This window comes from Notechis scutatus, chromosome 2 (assembly GCF_049901735.1).
Source record: "Notechis scutatus isolate UNSWTSFEM ecotype Mainland chromosome 2, rNotScu1.2, whole genome shotgun sequence".
In the NCBI taxonomy this organism is placed as follows: Eukaryota; Metazoa; Chordata; class Lepidosauria; order Squamata; family Elapidae; genus Notechis; species Notechis scutatus.
In genome coordinates, this window is record NC_142010.1 from 154,959,500 (window position 1) to 154,972,938 (window position 13,439).

Sequence of the window (13,439 nt, forward strand, 5' to 3'; positions counted from 1 at the left end):
TATTAAATGTTTGAAATACAGGTGCTACCAATTCCATATGGGTTCCATAGGGTTCCATAGGGTTCCATAGGGCTAATCCCATATGTTCCAAGGGCTGATAAAATATATCAGGAATGTCACTGATTTTGTATAACATTAGGTGCTCAATCAAAACACTTGACTGTATATCAGAAATTTCTGGATGTTTTATTAAATTTTAAAATTATCTATGTGTTTCCCAGTTGTACATAAATTTTATAACATTCTAAACATTAATAATTCATTTCATTATAATTGGTCGATTCTGCTCCCAAAGAAGATATTATTTTACTTTGTACAAACATTTCATACAAGAACCCATTCATTTCTCAGGTTTTTCTCCCTGTTCTCAATAAATTTGTTACATAAAAAAAAAATTCTGTGATAAAATTGGTTCGTAAACATAAAAGCATGATATGCTTCCTAAAATTTTTTTGCAACAGACTCCTTGAACACTTAGAGTTCAATTTTCTATGTTGTGACACATGAATCTTTTTATGCCTGGGGTGATAGGCTAGTAGTAAAATAAGTACTTTAAGAGTAACCCATACTATTCCCATATTAGTGGACTATTTGTGGAAAAAATGGTATGTCTTTCTTTTGCTATTTAACAAACTGATTGTTTCAGCAAGGAGATGTTTAAAAAGCCTTCTTCCATTAACTGGGATATTTTTATTCAAAGTCAATGATATTACCACTATTTACATGGTCAGAAGTTAAAATTGTTGCATATCTCATCTAAATTAGCTTCAAAAATGGTATTAAAAATAACTTGAAACGTGCCATAAGAGGTAGATAACACAGTATGTTGGAATTTAACTTATATCTAGATATGCATTACATTAAATCTTAGATATATATGCAAAGGATATTGTGACTTTTGACATTTGTTTTCTTTTTTGAAATATTAGTGCAAGCCAATAATGGATCTAAAATTAAAGGCTTTTTATTTTTTGCTTGACCACTGTAGCCGCATTAACGTTGAGAGCTACCTTAGTCTCCAACTCAACTCAAAGGACTGGCTGTCACCTTCAAAGCCTCCATTTTTCACCATCTAAGCTCATCCTTTTAAAGATCTGGGTAGAAAAGGCTCCCTCTGGATCCCCATCCTTAAGGAATGGCCTCTGCAGGGATCATGGGGTTGGGCTGTCTCAGACACTGCCTGAATTTTCCAGGACAACCTCCCCAGCCTGATATCAGATGGGCCACAACTCTGTTATCTTTCTGTAGAGCTATTAAGATCTGGTTGTTTCAATAGGTTTTGGGGGCTCAGGGTATGTTTCTTCTTTCATTGATGTTGATTGCATACGTGGGCCGTGGATATTCCTCAGAGCTTCAGTAACTCACATATAGTTGAGTTTTTAATTTTACGACTTTTAGGGAATCTGTAAGCAATCTGGCATCAGGTACAATTGGAGTGGCATATAAACAGCAGTTTGAATTTATTTCCAAATAAAGTCTTTAAGTTTGCAGGTCCATGTCTGAACTAGACACACATTGGGTTTCCTATTACTCAGTATTAATTTCTAACTTTTCATCCACTCTGTTTCAGTTCATTTTTGCATCAGCTGTCTCTGTTTTGATTTCAGGAACTGCAGAGGAAGATTATGTGGAAATTTGGCCACCAAATCCTGTGGTGAAATTTGGAGGCTCTCTAGACCTGAATTGCACAAGCACTTGTGAAAATATCGGCATTGAGTCTGCCTATACAAAGGTTCCCATAGAAAATGGATCCAATTGGAAAGCATTTCGCCTCAGCAATGTGGACTATTGGGCAGCCAGCCCTATGTGCTATGCTGACTGTAAGACTGGACAGAAGAAATCTCCAAAGGCAAACATCATTATTTATAGTAAGTCATTTGCTGGATTGTGTCAATTATTCTCTAGTGTTACCCAAACTGGAGAATTTTAAGACGATTGGATTTCAACCTCCAGTCCAGAATTCTCCAACCAATATGGTCTTTACTAAGAATTCTAGGAAGTGAAGTCCACACATCTCAAAGTTACACAGTCTGGGAACTATAGCTCTTTGATTTTGTGTGGGAATAGGATGGCTCCCAGCCTTTCAGAACCCAGCCGATTCAGGAGAAACTCAGGAAAGGATGCAGTTGCATCAAGAAGCAGAGTGTCAATCATGACATTTATCTATAGAATCTAACTAGCCAAATGTAGTGGCCATGGATCTGGTGTATGGCATTCTATTTTATCAATAGAAAGAACCTTCACAAAAGGCTTCTGATGTTAGCTAGATAAATGGCAAAAAATTGGAAGGAGCATGCAGATTCAAAGGGTACCTTACTCGAACATACAATACCTAGAGTCCCTCTCTGAAGGAAATGGGCAGTTTAGAAATATGAAATGTAAATAAAAGATAAAGGTTTTCCCTGCCTAGTTGTATCTGACTCTACAGTCTAGGGGATAGGGCTTATCTCTGTTTCTTAGCTGAGGGAACCACCGTTGTCTGAAGAAACAAAATGCTGTTAACTTCCCACCAAAGTGGTACCTATTTATCTACTCGCATTTGCATGCTTTCAAATTGCTATGTTGGTAGGAAAAATATAAATAAACAAACAAACAAACTAATTCTTCCCCTGAGGCAAATTCCTCCCACTATCCCCACTGGGACTGTGATTATGAGATTATTAAAAAAAAGAGTTTGTGTGGTTTTTGTTTCAGCTGGTTGTGGAAAACTAAGCTTGTCCTGTATCTTGTGACATGAAACAGACTACCATTTGATGCGATAATAGCATGTTTCATGGGCACAGACAGCAGATGTGTTTTGTTAACTTGGGTTAAGCACGTTGTATGAATCTAGCCCCAGAATAGTTCTATGCAAAAAAAACAAAAACCCTTCCTTTGGTTTCTTTTGAAAAGTGACAAAGAAGAATATTTCTTCTACAAGAAGATAGGGAATATATTCTGGTGCCTCCAAAGACAACCAGAAATCAGGCATACTACTTGGACTGCACAGGAACATGCATTCCTAAAATGGTATAAAATAATTACTTTGATCCATTCAAAAAAATTGATTTAGATTTTTTTTATTCTCTTCCAGAAACTCCAGACCATGTCAAATTGGACACAGTTCCAAAGATGGAGGTGGGCAACCAGTATAACTTGACATGCCGGGTTTCTGGTGTAGCCCCCATCTGGAATCTCTCTGTGACCTTGTTAAAAGGGGAAGAGCAACTTCTGGTAAAGACCTTTGAGGATTATTCTGACCCTAAAACTAATGATGTTGTGGTGAACCATCTCATAACAGCTCTGCAACATGACCACCACAAGACAGTTACCTGCCAAACATCTCTAGATCTGAATCCAACTGGACCACTCTTGAAAAACACCTCCCACAACATAACATTAGAAAGTTTTGGTGAGATCTCCTTCATTGCTTCAATCCCTTGTTTGACTATTGTTCATAAGTTTAATTTTTGTTGCTTCTCTTAAAATGCACATCTAAGGGTGTTTTGAAAAGAGATTTTTTATCTTCTGGGATGATTGAAAAATATTGTTGGATTTCCTTTTATACTCCAAAATTTGGCCCAATCATTGTTTTGATTTTTGTTTGCTGATGTCCCCTACAGTTGCCCCAGCACTCACCCCCTAAGGGGCTAGAGAGTTGGTACTTTTGTGGCTGTGATTTCTTTTTCAATAATTGGCATGATTTCTCATACTTCCTTGGCAGATTTTGTAGATGTTCCCCTGCTCCACGCTGGCCTGTTCTTAGAAGCTGGGACCTTGATGAAAGTGATGTGTGATGCACCTAAGATTTCCCCAGTCGATGAGGCCATATTTGATTTGCGGTTTGCAGGGAAGTCCCTGATCTTCAACACCACTGTGATGGGAGGCTTGGCAAGTGCCCAGGCTGTGATAGCCTCTTCCTCAGTGGGAGATCATGAGTTGATTTGCACGGTCTCTCTGGGGCCAGTGACCAAAAACGTGACAAAGATGGTGAATGTGTTTGGTGAGTCTCATATCTGTATACTAACACAGAGAGATTTAGAAGAGTTCCTTCCCACCTATTATAAGTTGTGACTTATTTTGAAAAACAAAACTTCAGTTTAAAAAAATTGGATAGTTAAGTGGCTGAACTGAAAGGAACTGAATTGAAGAAACAAGGAATTTATCCCAGTTGTATTTTCATTGAGACTGAAGAACAACTATGAAAGGGTGAACCAAACCAATGTTCCTATTCAAATTAAATACATAGAGCTTGGATCTAATGTAAGCCAATGGAAAGAATGAAGCATGGAATAGAATGCCGGGGTTTGGGAAAGCTGATTGCAAATGACTGAGAAACAGCTTCACTCGAAGATGTTTTTTCTCACATTGCCAGCCGACAGTGTCTCTGCATTCCACAAAGATCTAGCTTCAACCTTGGTTTTACAGTTTACGTTTACATAAATATGGTAATATAGCAGGGCCAATATTTAAAATATTTTTCTGTGTATTTGTCAACCAAACAAAACAAAACCCTAGCTATCATCTATTCTGGTTTCTGATTTTTAAGTTTTAAAATGATTTTAGTGACAAGCTTTCATAGGGTGAAAATAGTAAATGAAGTAAATATAACCAATTATTTGCTGGTCTGTTTTTATACCCAAGCATCAGATTATTGTATTGCATGTTGATAGATAAAAAAGAGTTTAGAGGGATCAATCTGGTTTAACCAAATATATAACAGAAAAGAAGAAGTGGGAAAAAATTGTCCTTCTAACCTTGTTTGCTTCTTCTCAATATTTGTGAACCACTCATACATATGTTCCTCTAAAATATAGTCCTGAACCCAAGCTATAGTTTTGGCTCACAAGAAGAATCTTGTGATGTATGTTGGATTGAGTAAAGTTCCATAGCTAGGGTGCTTTTGATCACGTGTCTCTCTTGTTCTGCTCCAATATCTTAATCATACTGTCTATATTTACTGACTGAAAGAAAGAAAATAAGGATCCCATTTGGGTTGGTCACCAGGATTAGAGGTTTAGTCTTCCAAGCTTTCAGTCATGCTCTGAGACCATCTTCAGGGAACTTCTCTCTAGCAGAGTGTGTGCTTTGGGCTATTCTATGCATGGTATGGTGCCTGGCTGTGTGTGGTTTTTTTAGCTGCTGACTGGAGTGTTGATGGCTGGCTATTAAGTCATTGGTTCAGAGGTGGTGTTCATCAGGTTCTGACCAGTTCTGGAGAACCGGTAGCAGAAATTTTGAGTAGTTCAGAGAACCGGCAAATACCACCTCTGACTGGCTCTGCCCGCATCTATTCTCTGCCTCCCGAGTCCCAGCTGATCGGCTGGGTCTTCTTTTGTTGCCCTGCACAGGAGAACGGAGCTGGAAAGCAGGTTAGTGGGGTGGGGAGGAAATGGAGATTTTGCAATATCCCTCCCCTGGAGTGAGGAAGGAATGGAGATCTTACAGTATCCTTCCCCTGCCACGCCCACCAAGCCACACTCACCAAACCATGCCACGCCTACCAAGCCCCGTCTACAGAACCGCTAGTGAAAAAAAATTAATCCCACCACTACTTTGGTTGTTGTTTCCAATCCCTCACCTCCTAAGTACTTGATAAGCTGATGATAAATCAATATTCCTGTTAAATGTTGAGGGGCCCAGTTTCCCAGGGTTCAATAACTCCCCTGGCTGTTTTAATATATCTGCTCATCCAACATCTTAGCAGCTGCAAAATTCAATGTATGTCCTTGTTCATTGCAATCTGAGGCTACCAATGAGCTTGGGTTTCCTTGTCAGACCACTTGCTCATGTTCTTCCAATCTGGTGGCTAGCTTCCTCCCCGTCTGTTTTACATAGTCACAGAGGCAATCCATGCAGGGGATCTGCTAGATTACATAGGAAGCATCTCCCACCTCCAAGTGATTTTTACAATGGATAATTTGTCTTTGTATGATAGCCTCTGGGCAGTGTGTGATGCCCACTTGCAGAACTCAGAAGCTGCGTTCTACTGCTTCTGAAATGTTTTTGATATATGGGTACCCATTTGTTACAAGATGTCTGTGCACCCCAGTGGGGAGAGAAAGGAAGAAACAAAGTACACGGCACCCCTGCCATAGATCAAAAATATTTTGGAAGCAGTAGAACACAATTTCTGAGATCACACACTCCAAAAGCACATTCCAGAGAGAGGTTCCCTGAGGATGCTCCGGCCCGAGTCCAAAAGCTCAGAAGACCAAACCTCTTGTCCTGGTGACAGATCCAGATTAAGATTCTGGAATATTATCTTGGGACACATATGTTCACCTTCATTCACGAAAGAAGGACTTGATGACCATTTCTTATAATTAAGTTAGCTCACCGGAGTTAGCCCATCTAGATGCATAATCACTGCTCTGCTCTATTCCCTCACAGCTTTACCAAAGCTCATCTTGCAGATTGGCAGTTCAGAAGCTGTCGTCAATCAAACAGTGAACATTACATGTAGCGCCGATGGCAGTGCTTCCCCTGGTTTTAAAATGCAGATCGTGGACGCTGCCAAAACCTTAGCATCCGGCAACATAAATGAACATTTCCTACAGTATGCAATGATCGCTCAGCAAGAGGATAACAAGAGGGAATTCATCTGCCAAGTCATCCTGATCATTGATGGGCAAGCCAAGGAAAGAAACATATCTCAAAATCTCACCGTTTTCTGTGAGTTGGGGGGAAAAATACACGTATTTTATTCCTAGAGATTTAGAACTCTGAAAGGCTTACCAAATGTGCAGCAGCTTTGCAGAACAAAAGAAGATACGTCGCACTGAGTATTATTACCAGTGAAATTAACCACATTTCCTTCTCCATTCTAGATGCTCCCAAAATGGATGATTCCAGCTGTCCCCAGACGTGGACTTGGAAGAAGGGAAGTACGACAACACTTACCTGCTCAGCCTTGGGAAACCCCACACCGACTGTTCAGTGCTGGAAAGATGGGAGACTTTATAACATCGGGGAACCACAGCTGATCCAGATAGAGCATGGTGGCATTTATCACTGCAATGCTACCAACCAATATGGCTTTGATGTTAGAGATGTGACTATACACGTTGAGTGTAAGTTCACCTCTTGCTCTAAAGAACAAGAATAGCCATAATTTGAGGGCTTGTATCACTCAACTAGGACCATGTTGAAGTTTACTTGTCACATGCAAGTTAGAAATGTAACCCAATAAAAGAAAGTGATAGGAATTCTCATCCCAACTGTTGGTATCACTTTCATCTATGACGCTATCCAGAAAGACTGATAAGGTTATTTTAATGGATAACAAAACATCTACTATGAATAGTGAAGAGAGTCCCTTATGTGTGGATATGAAATGAGTTTCACGCACCCAAATAATATTTCTATATCTTTGATTCTACTGTTTTCTGGCCTAATGCTAAACAAATATATTAACTTTTGAGTCTCATCCCCTGCATCCATCCCATCGGGATTAGGAATTAAGAGAACAGACAGTTAACATTTAAGGAATGCAGCCATTTGTAGATAGTTAAATTGGAGAGTGTGTATTTAGATGCACCAAAACATTTCTAATACATCTTTTAGAATTCAGAGGTATCAACCCAGTTCAGAGTTTTTAACCTAGAACATTTCTTAAAATGTGAGGAATCTCAGCAAGGGACTCGCTTTTTGCAAGTTAAGTTTGCCTAATAGGAAACAGTGTTTGGTTAAGCTACCAGGATAAAAATCAAGAGTCTGAGTTCTAATCTTGCTTTAAAGCTCAAAGTCAACTGGGTGACTTTGGGCCATTCAGTCTTTCTCTGCCCTAGCAAGAAGGCAATAGCAAGCCACTTCTGAAAATCTTTCCATGAAATCTACAGGGATTTCTCTGTTGCCAAGAGTCAAGAACAACTGGAAGGCACACACCAAAACAATGAAAGCAAGACAGATTGAGACTCAGCAAAACTTTGAAACTAGGGATGAAGTATTCCCCTAACTGGAGAATTCTGGGAGTTGAAGTCTACACATCTTAAAGTTCAGGAGAGTTAAAACCACTGATTTACAGTACATGTTGCAATTTGTATATATAGTATTTTTTGTCTCCCCTATAAAAGCTAGAACACTCCCTTTCCAAAATACACAGGGTGTGTGTTTGTGTGTTGAGGGAATGGGATGGGGGTGCATGGGGAGTCCTAATATACTTGCAGCTCTCTGGAATTCGCAGTCATTTGATTTTCAGCTCTTTTGTCTTTTTCTTCCACAGCTTACCAGCCATACATCATTGCAATAATCTGTGCAATCATGGGAATAGCTGTAGTTGTGTTTTTGATCTACTTGAAAAGGAAGATTTACAACAATAAGAAAGTAAGAAAATACCATCTCTCGAAACGGCACCAGTTACGAGCAGCAAGAAAGTCAGAGTTACTACAATTGTCTGAATTTCACAACCAATAACTAAATGAATGCTGGTTGTTACAAACTGTAGAGAAATGACAACCATGCCAGCAGGAGTGTAGCTACAGCGGTGATCACCAGTAATGGGTTCACATTTTTTTATTACTGGTTCTGTGGGCGTGACTTGGTGGGTATGGCAGAGGAAGGATACTGTAAAATCTCCAGTCAGAGGTGGGATTTGCCGGTTCTCCAAACTACTCAAAATTTCCGCTACTGGTTCTCCAGAACTGGTCAGAACCTGCTGTATATCACTCTGGGGATCACCATTTGATTTAACATTGAGGAAAAAACCACAGAAAAGTGTTCCTCAGCTCCCAATGCCTTCTGGAGAGATCTTTGTTTTGACTTTGGCTTTGGGACTTTCATATAGTGACTGGTGTCATGCATTACAAGGGCATTGCATTCCTGTGTTTTCTTAAGATCTCCCCCTACCAAGATGTCTTCCAACCTCACTATTCCGGGCTATGGCCTATATTCAGCCGTTCCGTGGAAAAGAGAACCAGGAAACCAGGAAGAAAACACCAGCAGCAGCCTAAACAGTTCCCATAGCAATAGATCAGGGGTCCCCAAACTTGGCAACTTTAAGACTTGTGGACTTCAACTCCCAGAATTCCTCAGCCAGCTATGCTATTAAAGTTGGAGTCAACAAATCTTAGAGTTACCGAGTTTGGGGACCTCTGCAATAGGTCTCTCCCTTTCTTTCTTTCTTGATTGCTTTCTTTCTTTCTCTCTTTTTCTCTTTCTCTCTTTCTCTCTTTCTTTCTCTCCCTTCCTCTTTCTTCCTTTCTTGCTCTTTCCTTCTTGCCCTTCCCCCCTTTCCTTCCTTGTCTCTATCTCACACACACACCCCTTTTCTGGGAAGAACTTACTGGGTGAAATCCAGAGCAGCGAGCGGCGGGACAATGAAGAGAGCAGCAGCCCCGGAACATCCCTTTCAAAGCACATGGTTGAGGGGGGTAGGGGCGGCGGTGGGAGGGCACGGCGCGGCTATGGGAAGCAGCCCCAGATCATGGATAAACCTTTCGGGGCACAACAGCAACGGCGGCGGTGTAGTGGGGGGCCAGCAGCATGGGGGGGGCAGCGTGGCTATGGGAGAGAGGTGCGGAAGAGCCCCAAAAGGGAAGGAGAAAGCCTTTGGCTTTCTGTTTGTTTTCTCCCCTCTACTGGGGCTGAGAGGGGTGTGGAAGATTTGGGCAACCGGGGAACCAGTTCGGGGGCATGGCTAGCTACAAGTCACTACCAGTTCTGCGACCCACACCAAATTCTTGCTACCATGTCACCTGAACTGGTGCGAACCAGCTGAATATCACCTCTGGTCTGCAATGAAAAGCCAATGACCAGCAACTTCTTCACAACTCAGCAAATCTTTTAATCTTCTGATGTACCTAATTGTTTTTACATTTGTCTTTTATTACAGGGAGAATAAAATGAATGCTTAAATTATTTATTTAGTTAATGTTATTTTATTGGCCACCCGTGTTACCATCAAGGTAACTCTGACCAACTCTCAATCATAAAAATTATACATAAGAGATGTGGTGGCACAGTGGTTAGAGTGCAGTACTGCAAGCTACTTCTGCTGACTGCCAGCTGACTGCAATTTGGCAGTTCAAATCTCACCAGGCTCAAGGTTGATTCAATCTTCCATCCTTCCGAGGTGGGTAAAATGAGGACCCAGATTGTTGGGGGCAACAGGCTGACTCTCTAAATCTCTTAGAGAGGGCTGTAAAGCACTAAGAAGCGGTATATAAATCTAAGTGCTATTGCTATGTATGTGTATATATACACACATATATACATACATACACATGTATGTACATATATATATACACACATACACATACATATACTCCCATTCCTTGCAATAACCCCTGCTCACCTAGCAGTTGAAAAGCATGCAAATGCAAGCAGAGTAATCCCGCTTTGGTGGGAAGGTAATAGCATTCTGTGCACCTTTGGCATATATCCATGCTGGCCACATGACCATGGAAAACGTTTTCAGACAAGACTGGGTCCCTCAGCCCAGAAACTGAGATGAGCACCATCCCCAGGGTTGGACATGACTGACAGGGAAACCTTTACCTTCTATATATTAAAAACATAATTAATACCCGTAAACAATATGGTCCAGTTACAGTTTGGGGAGGGCAGGAGCAGGGTGGGTGGGGATGGGATTCATTGTTAATCAATCAACCATCTCTACTGGGATTGCTCCCCCACTGAGGCCCCAAGCTAACTGGCAGAGCCAGGTCTTTAGGCCCTTATGAAAGGTTAGGAGGGTTATGGTCAGTGGTGGTATTCAAAATTTTTACCACCGGTTCTGTGGGCGTGGCTTGGTGGGAGTGATGTGGCTTGCTGGGTGTAGCAGGGGAAGGATATACTGCAAAATCCCCATTTCTACCCCACTCCAGGGGAAGGATTCTGTAAAATCCCTATTCCCTCCCTACCCGACTAACCTGCTTTCCAGCTCCTGTGAGAATCCTCTGCAGGACAACAAAAGAAGACCCAGCCAATCAACTGGGACTCCGATCAGTTGGGACTTGGGAGGCAGTGAATAGATGGGGGCCAGTCAGAGGTGGTATTTACTGGTTCTCTGAACTACTCAAAATTTCCTCTACCGGTTCTCTAGAACCTGTCAGAACTGGCTGACTACCACCTCTGGTTAGGCCTCACATCGGAAGGAAAGATGTTCCTGAGGACAGGTGCAATGGCAGAGAAGGCCCTTCTCTTGGACCCCGCCAACCAGAAAAATCGGGCCAATGAGGCCTGCAACATGCTGGCTCGGGTGGGACAGGCCAATCCCAGTGGGATGAGGTCATCCATCAACTAGCTTGGACCCATGCCATGAAGGACTTTAAAAATGATTAACAATACACTGAATTGCACCCGGAAGCAGATTGGTAGCCAATGCAGCTTATGTAGTGTTACAAGGACCAAGAGTAACCCTATATAGAGCGCATTGCAGTAGTTCAGACAAGAGATTACCTGAATGACTGAGCGCAGGGACTTCTGATCCAGAAAAGGCCACACATGGCACAATAATTATATAAATTTCAATTCGACTCAATTCCCTTTCTTCCCTGGAATAAGTGCAGAGCCCTGATCTAGCTTCATTCATTTGCATGACAGTAAGTAAAGAACACATCCTTTGGGTGTGGCATACTTTAATGCCAGGATGAGTTAAGACATTTATTTATTTTATTTATTTGATTTGTCAATTGCTTACAAGATAATAGGTATAAGGATAAATATAGTTATGAATACAAGAAATGAGCACATATAAGAAAAATAAAAGAAACAATAGGACAGGGACAGTAGGCACTTTGGTGTGCTTATGCACGACCCCTACAGGCCTCTTAGGAAAGGGGTGAGGTCAATAGTAGAAAGTCTAAGGTTAACGTTTTTGGGGTTTCGGGAAGAAACCACAGAGTCAGGTAGAGTATTCCAGACATTGATCACTCTGTTGCTGAAGTCGTATTTCCTGCAATCAAGTTTGGTGCGGTTAACCATGAGTTTGTATCTATTGTTTGCCCTTGTATTGTTATGGTTGAAGCTGAAGTATTTGTTGACCGGTACATACATTGCAATGCATGATTTTATATACAATATTTGATCGGACCGAAGACGGCATAGTTCTAGGTTTTCTAGGTCAAGAGTTTTAAGTCTGGTGGCATAAGGTATTCTGCAATGAGTAGAGCAGTGTAAAACTGTTCTTGTGAAATATTTCTGGACTTTTGCAACTGTGTTAATATCAGATATGTAATGTGGGTTCCAGACTGATGAGCTGTATTCGAGTATTGGTCTGGCAAATGTTTTGTAGTCCCTAGTTAGTAGCGTGATATTGCCAGAGAAAAAGCTACGTAAGATTAGGTTAACAACTCTTAATGCCTTTTTGGCTGTGTAGTTACAGTGGGCTCTAGCACTTAGGTCATTAGAGATGAGTATTCCAAGGTCCTTGACAGAGCTTGGATCATCAACAAGGTCTTGACTATTCAGCTTTTATTTTCTGATTTGTTTATTTTCTGATTTTTTTTGCCAATATGTAGGACAGAGCATTTATTTGTTGAAATTGCCATTTGTTTGAACATTCTGATACATAGTCAAGGTCTTTTGTAAGGGTAGCAGTATTTTCTGAGGTGTTGAATAGCTTTACATCATCAGCAAAGAGAACGCAGTTGCTCTTAATATGATCACAGAGGTCATTTATGTAGAGTATGAAAAGAGTTGGTCCTAGTACACTGCCTTGGGTGACACCACTGTTGACAGGTACAGAATTTGATAAGACGCTCCCAATTTTGACCATTTGTTGTCTGTTTGACAGGAATGCTTCTATCCAGTTATGCAGGTGTCCAGAGATACCATAAGATTTTAGTTTTAGGAGTAGTTTGTCATGTACCACTGAATCAAAGGCTTTACAGAAGTCTATGTAGATTGCGTCTATTGCTTTGCCCTGATAGAGTTGTGTAGTCCATATGATTTTGCAGTGTATTACAGGATAGTTATTTAATTTTACTCATAAGCTTAATTGTCTTTTTTCTTCTTCATTACTGTCCTATTTTAAAAACTGCCAGTGCCATCTACTGTTGAATAGCAGGGCTGTACCTGAATTTAAAATGAAGGGGAAAATTAAAAACAGTTTAATAGCTACTTGATTGGATTTGGATAAAGCTATCCTACAGTAGCGCAAAAATTCAGATGAACATGAGATAGCAACAAGGTGATTATGAAGACAGACACATCTCAGCAAGACCAAGAAAGAAATTTTATGCTACTGTTAGGGCAAAAATATCTTTTTTTTAAAAAGGAAAAGAAAAAAGAATGTAAACCTAGCCCCAAATTGGGAGCAGGAAGGGGGTGATGTGGGGATCTAATATGAATCTACAGGCATTCCATTTCTTGGACCTGGAGAAATATGGGAAGTTCTGTATTCTTTCATAAGATAATACAGGTAGTCCTTGACTTATGACCACAACCAAGCCCAAAATTTATGTCACTGAGAAATTTGTTAAATAAATTTTGCCCCATTTTAGGATTTCCTTGCCACA

The 13,439-nt window shown here is 40.7% G+C and overlaps 1 protein-coding gene across 2 annotated transcripts; it reads left to right on the forward strand.

Annotated features, from left to right (window-relative positions):
* The first annotated feature begins 1,295 nt into the window (after window positions 1–1,295).
* Window positions 1,296–13,439, forward strand: LOC113428461 (intercellular adhesion molecule 1-like). Of its 2 annotated transcripts, none has more exons than XM_087956913.1 (6): window positions 1,296–1,868; window positions 3,074–3,391; window positions 3,704–3,982; window positions 6,373–6,654; window positions 6,810–7,052; window positions 8,204–13,439. In XM_087956913.1, the coding sequence occupies exons 1-6, from the start codon at window positions 1,496–1,498 to the stop codon at window positions 8,392–8,394; spliced, it is 1,686 nt and encodes a 561-aa protein (XP_087813039.1). In that variant the 5' UTR covers window positions 1,296–1,495; the 3' UTR covers window positions 8,395–13,439. The 2 variants fall into 2 exon arrangements, with proteins under 2 accessions (XP_087813039.1, XP_087813040.1); XM_087956914.1 differs by having other exon boundaries at window positions 1,741–1,868; window positions 3,074–3,213.

Coding starts and splice junctions, on each gene's coding strand:
- LOC113428461 (XM_087956913.1), top strand. CDS start 1,496: ATGTCTGAACTAGACACACATTGGGTTTCCTATTACTCAGTATTAATT. Junction 3,392..3,703: donor CATAACATTAGAAAGTTTTG/GTGAGATCTCCT, acceptor CTTCCTTGGCAG/ATTTTGTAGATGTTCCCCTG. Junction 3,983..6,372: donor AAAGATGGTGAATGTGTTTG/GTGAGTCTCATA, acceptor ATTCCCTCACAG/CTTTACCAAAGCTCATCTTG.